Source organism: Engraulis encrasicolus, chromosome 4 (assembly GCF_034702125.1).
Source record: "Engraulis encrasicolus isolate BLACKSEA-1 chromosome 4, IST_EnEncr_1.0, whole genome shotgun sequence".
In the NCBI taxonomy this organism is placed as follows: domain Eukaryota; kingdom Metazoa; phylum Chordata; class Actinopteri; order Clupeiformes; family Engraulidae; genus Engraulis; species Engraulis encrasicolus.
The window spans coordinates 40,054,648-40,059,647 of NC_085860.1; the positions used below are offsets into that span (position 1 = coordinate 40,054,648).

At 43.2% G+C, this 5,000-nt stretch overlaps 1 protein-coding gene across 8 annotated transcripts in view; it reads right to left on the reverse strand.

Moving 5' to 3' along the window:
• Positions 1–5,000, reverse strand: part of LOC134447774 (cytosolic carboxypeptidase 4) — a 178,094-nt gene that overhangs the window by 132,857 nt on the left and 40,237 nt on the right. For all 8 annotated transcript variants that reach the window (XM_063197411.1, XM_063197409.1, XM_063197410.1 and 5 more), the window contains 2 exons: positions 2,791–2,922; positions 1,050–1,143 (listed from right to left, as the gene is read on the reverse strand). In XM_063197411.1, the coding sequence (XP_063053481.1) occupies positions 1,050–1,143; positions 2,791–2,922 (226 nt within the window). The remainder of the gene's footprint in view (positions 1–1,049; positions 1,144–2,790; positions 2,923–5,000) is intronic.

Here is a 5,000-nt window from a genome sequence, read left to right on the forward strand (position 1 = left end):
TTTTATAAACAAAAAATCCATGTATGCTTTAGCCCAAAAGGCAAGCCCACTTTCAGCATTTTCTACAAGAATGCAGTCTAGTTTAAATAAAAATTGTGCTATGCTTTTCCTGCCAACCTGCTGCGGCCCCCCTAGCACCCCTTCGCGGCCTCACAGGGGTCCCCGGCCCACAATTTGAAAACCACTGGTCAAGAGGTTGCTGCTTATAATTTGTCTCAGGTGTTGTAGATCAGCTAATCAAGTCTACTCGCTCCTCATTGGTCAAATTTGGTGCCCAACTGTTTTGTTACCAACTCTTGGCTGCTCGCTTCTTTGAAACCCACCGCCTCACCAGCTCCAACTTGTCGTGTAAGACATGGCATGGGCCAGTGTTTCTCAACTGGTGGGTCGCGACCCAAAAGTGTGTCGCGGAGGGGTCATAGGTGGGTCGCGGAGCCTTAGTGTAAAAAAAAAAAACGTAATTTAAAAAAAAAAAAACCACTTTTCCTGCAACAATTTACAACTTTTATTTTGATAGGCTAGTGAACTCCATGTCATCTGTCATCATAGATACTGAATACAATCTGAATGTTTATGCGAGATAGATAGCGTGCAACCAGTCACTCGAGTCTTGGTTACATTTTGAGAATTGCATTGAATTGACTTGAACGCTAAAAAAATTGGGTCGCGACCGAATGAGAGTTGAAAATGGTGGGTCCCAAGACTGTTCCAGTTGAGAACCACTGGCAAAGGCTACTCCTTATCATGTTGCCTGCTCTGTTTATGGGGGAACTGTTTGCTTTCCTAATCTTAAATTGGGTGAGCATCCCCTACGCTGCTGCTGTTCCCCGAATCTCTGCTTTCCTTGGTGTGTGTGTGTGTACGTGTGTGTGTACGTGTGTGTGTGTGTGTGTGTGTGTGTGTGTGTGTGTGTGTGTGTGTGTGTGTGTGTGTGTGTGTGTGTTTCAGAGAGAGTGAGACAGAGAGACAGAGACAGAGGTCTTGAGGGAGACAGACAGATAGACAGATGGTGAGGAGTGTCACTTGGTGACATGCGATGCGATACTCACTTGACTGTGCGAATGTGTTTGGTAGTGTGGGTCGGGATTAGCCTGAAGACTATGTCCAGCGCTCTGTTTTTGCCCAGCAGCGTCGCCGTGGAAACTGCAGGAGGCAAAAATAAACAAAACAAACGCATGAAAAACAAAAGCCGACGTGATGTTTAGCCGTGTCTTGGAAACACATCCATCGGCGAAAACCTGTCAAGTTGTCAGTCACTCATTAGTGAGGACTTTTCCGGAACAAGTCGGAGAGCGCAGACCTCCGCCCCTGCCCTCACCACTCCCCCTGCCCGTCAATGCAGAGAGGCCCGATGAAATTCCTGAGCAGCAGAAGAAACCTCAAATTTCAATCACATTAACTGGTATGTGTGTAGTGTGAGAGATGCCGCCTTCTCTATTAATAGAGTTCCGCTGCATCTTGGATTTATTGCATTGTGTGAAAAAAAGACGCATGCTAAAGCAAGATGGCGGGTTGGAGCCTCGCAGTTCTATTTTTGACCTGACATATCTCAGAGAAGTCACTATAGCCTATTTGAAATGTGAAGAAAAGCATGTGAATGAGCAGAAACGTGACATCTGTACTTGAGAAGAGAAGAACACACAAATTTGAAATATGAACAAAATTTGTTGCATTCATTAAATGTGAAGCTACGTAACCATGTGTGAATCTGAAATGACCTGTACTTATAATTTGACAATAATCAAGAAAAGAAAAAAAATCTACTGTATATCTTACCACTGATGTCAGAAATAATTATTATGCTTGTTATGTGTTTTCTAACCCATAGTGAAATATTCATGACTACTTTCTGCAAATGTCTGCCAACATATCTAGTGATTAAAAATAAAGTTATTTTTGGGGGAGACTCATTTAGTTTTTTCTATTATCCTTCCCGAGTCCCTTGAGAATCACTTGGAGTACTTGCACTCACAACACCACCTCCATTGTCAGGACTTGTCCTGTTTACAACGGAGCGAATTGGCTGCAACCGAGGGCAGTCATCAGGCGAGAGCACGTACTTTGGCAGGGTTTATTTGCAAAGTCAAAACAAACACAGACACACCGCAGGCCTACCATTTTGCTCTCGATAGTCTATCTCTCTAAGGTTGATTGCCTGGTGAGAGGGAAAACTAGATGCGGGCGAGGAAAAGGCTGTGCATCAAAATTCAAATCATCAACAGAGAACTTGTTGCTTCAAAGTGCTAGCCTCTGGAGGCCTGGCTGCCTTGGCATTGTGCATACTGATGATGTATATTTGTGCTTTGTGCTTCCACTCTAGATCCTGCTCGGTAATATTTAGGCAATCCAGCAGGAGAAGAAATGCTTAAATGTTCACCTTGTTTATCTATTTTTCATCAAAGTGATATTGAATCCCTATCATGTTCAGAAATGAGACTTTCAGGAAGCCATGTCCACGTTTAACTGCTTGTCACTTCAGCATCAGTAATCTGTCAATAGGGGATCGTGTAACTCTTTGTCAAGTGGAAACGTAAGAGATCCAGAGAAGCACAGCTACTGCTAACTCCCAACCAGACCTTCACCAACCAGAATACCAACCAGATGCATTTCCTTGGATTTTTCAACAAAAAGTTCAGTTAAAAATAAACTCTTTGGACAACAGAATATAATTATTTTCTTGTGATACAGTTACCAACCCCGATTGAACCTTGATAATTAAATTAAATTAAATAAACAGGTATGTTGGAGGTGTTGTGAAGGTAGACTAGTATGTGAGTGTACATGTGTTACCTGAGGCGCAAAAGACCTGGATGACATAGAGACATGCGGTAGTCCTCCGAGGATCCTTCAAGTTCTGACGAAGCAGCGACAGCATCACTAGCACAGCCTCTGCCTTCTCCGCCTTCACACCAATCCTGCGGTCTGGTGGGGAGGAGAGAGAGAGGGAAAGAGAGAGAGAGAGAGAGAGAGAGAGAGAGAGAGAGAGAGAGAGAGAGAGAGAGAGAGAGAGAGCATGCTTAAGCACGGAATAAGTATGATAGTATGATAGTATGGGTGTGATAGTATGAGATAACTATGGTGTGATCGTATGAATGATAGCATGATAGCTGGAATGCCGGTTAGTTTTGCCTTTGATTGCCCCTTTTGGTGCCCCTCAATGTGGAAGTGTAATTGGCACTGAAAGACACTTAGCACCTCTAGACATGCACAGGGGCGCCACCAGAAATGTTGGGCCCCTGTCAGTGCTGTCAGTGCTTGGGCCTTTCAAGTACAAAGAAATCCTGCACACTCTCCATTCCACCACCAAACTTTAATACGTTTCGGTCATCGGACCTTCTTCAGGTGCTTGGGCCTTTAGAATCTGTAACACCTTTCCCCCCTAGCGGCACCCATGGACATGCATCTAGTGCCGTTTAAATCAGTTACAAATTGATGAAACACTAACAAAGCTAAAAAATAATTAAAAAGCACAAAATGCAAGTCTTGTAATATTTTCAGAACATGTTCTTGGTTGACAAACAGATATCTTGACAGTCTTTTTTCGCTTTACACCGCCACCATATCAACATCTGATTTTTTTTTTTTCATTGCAGATGTGCACTCTTGTGGAAAAAAGTGTGAAGTACACAAAAAATGATCACAAAATCACAAAAATAATAAAGAAATAATAACAATTCATCATTCATAATTCAATAATTCAATAATTCATTATTATTATAGATCAAATAAACTCAACAATGAGAAAGGAAAGACAGGAAGTCATATATTGATTACGGCATGTGAAAACATTTTAGGTTTGCCTCTGGCCCTTCATGCTTATTGCCCATGGCTTGGAACTGGGCAATTTATAACACAATCCATTCCAGTCCAGGTGGGCAGTCCAGGTGCTAGAGGATTTAGCCAAAAGCAGAAACAGGTTCACTGTTTCCAGATGATAATTATTACATTTACGCATAGTGCCTACCACGGTGCACGGATGGAAAGATTTATTCCACAGCACAGCGAGGACTTCATTTCAATGCAGAGAGCTACTGGACCATCTGGCTACTATGAAACCAAATAATTTCAACTATAATCAATCCTATAACCAATCTAACCCATAAATGAGGATGATTTCACCATGAAAAAGTCGCAGTACACGTTACGTCTTGTCGTGGAGCTTAGTGGTAGTACTGCACACTTTCATGGTAGCACACTTGCTTGTTAGCGGTTGTTAACTTTGCCCTTTTGAATGTACAGGTTATACGATTGCCCTTTATAGTAGTGCACTTGAGTACTTGTGTACGAGTACACATAACCCTTTCAGAATGCACTACGCGTTGGTGTGATGGCTCATGCAAGAACTTTTTTTTCATCACCAACTCTTAGCAATATTAATTTTAAAGAGTAGCGGTCAGTGCCTTACACTAAACAGTTGCAGCAGCAACGTGGCAGTTGTTTCGAGAGTGAGTTAAAGCATTTCAACACATCTGCTGCCACTGACAGCGCGAGTGACAAGGCATTTACCTCTGCGTTACAAATATAGAAGAATAGGAGGAGTCAGATGCATAGAGGGGTTAAATGGCGGAGATGACTGTGAGCAACCAGTGACACAAGTGACACAAGAATTATTTTAAAGACAACTCTCTCTTTTTCAGTCTCCTTTCTCTCTCTACCTCTCTCTATTAATCTTTCTTCATCGCTATCTATAGGATATCACGCGCTCTTTCTTTTTCTCCCTGCTCCTGACTCTATCGATAGGTCGGTCTCTCTCTCTCTCTCTCTCTCTCTCTCTCTCTCTCTCTCTCTCTCTCTCTCTCTCTCTCTCTCTCTCTCTCTCTCTCTCTCCCCTTCACCCCCACCACGCTCTGATTACAACCCCAGTAAGCCTTTGCCAGGATGTGTGAGCGGTCGGGGGTGCCACAAGCTACATGCTTTGTTAACGACCTGCCCAACTCAACTTAGAGCTGCCGAGTCTCACCACGGTTGTCTCTCCTTTTGCCCCGCAACCCGCAACACCC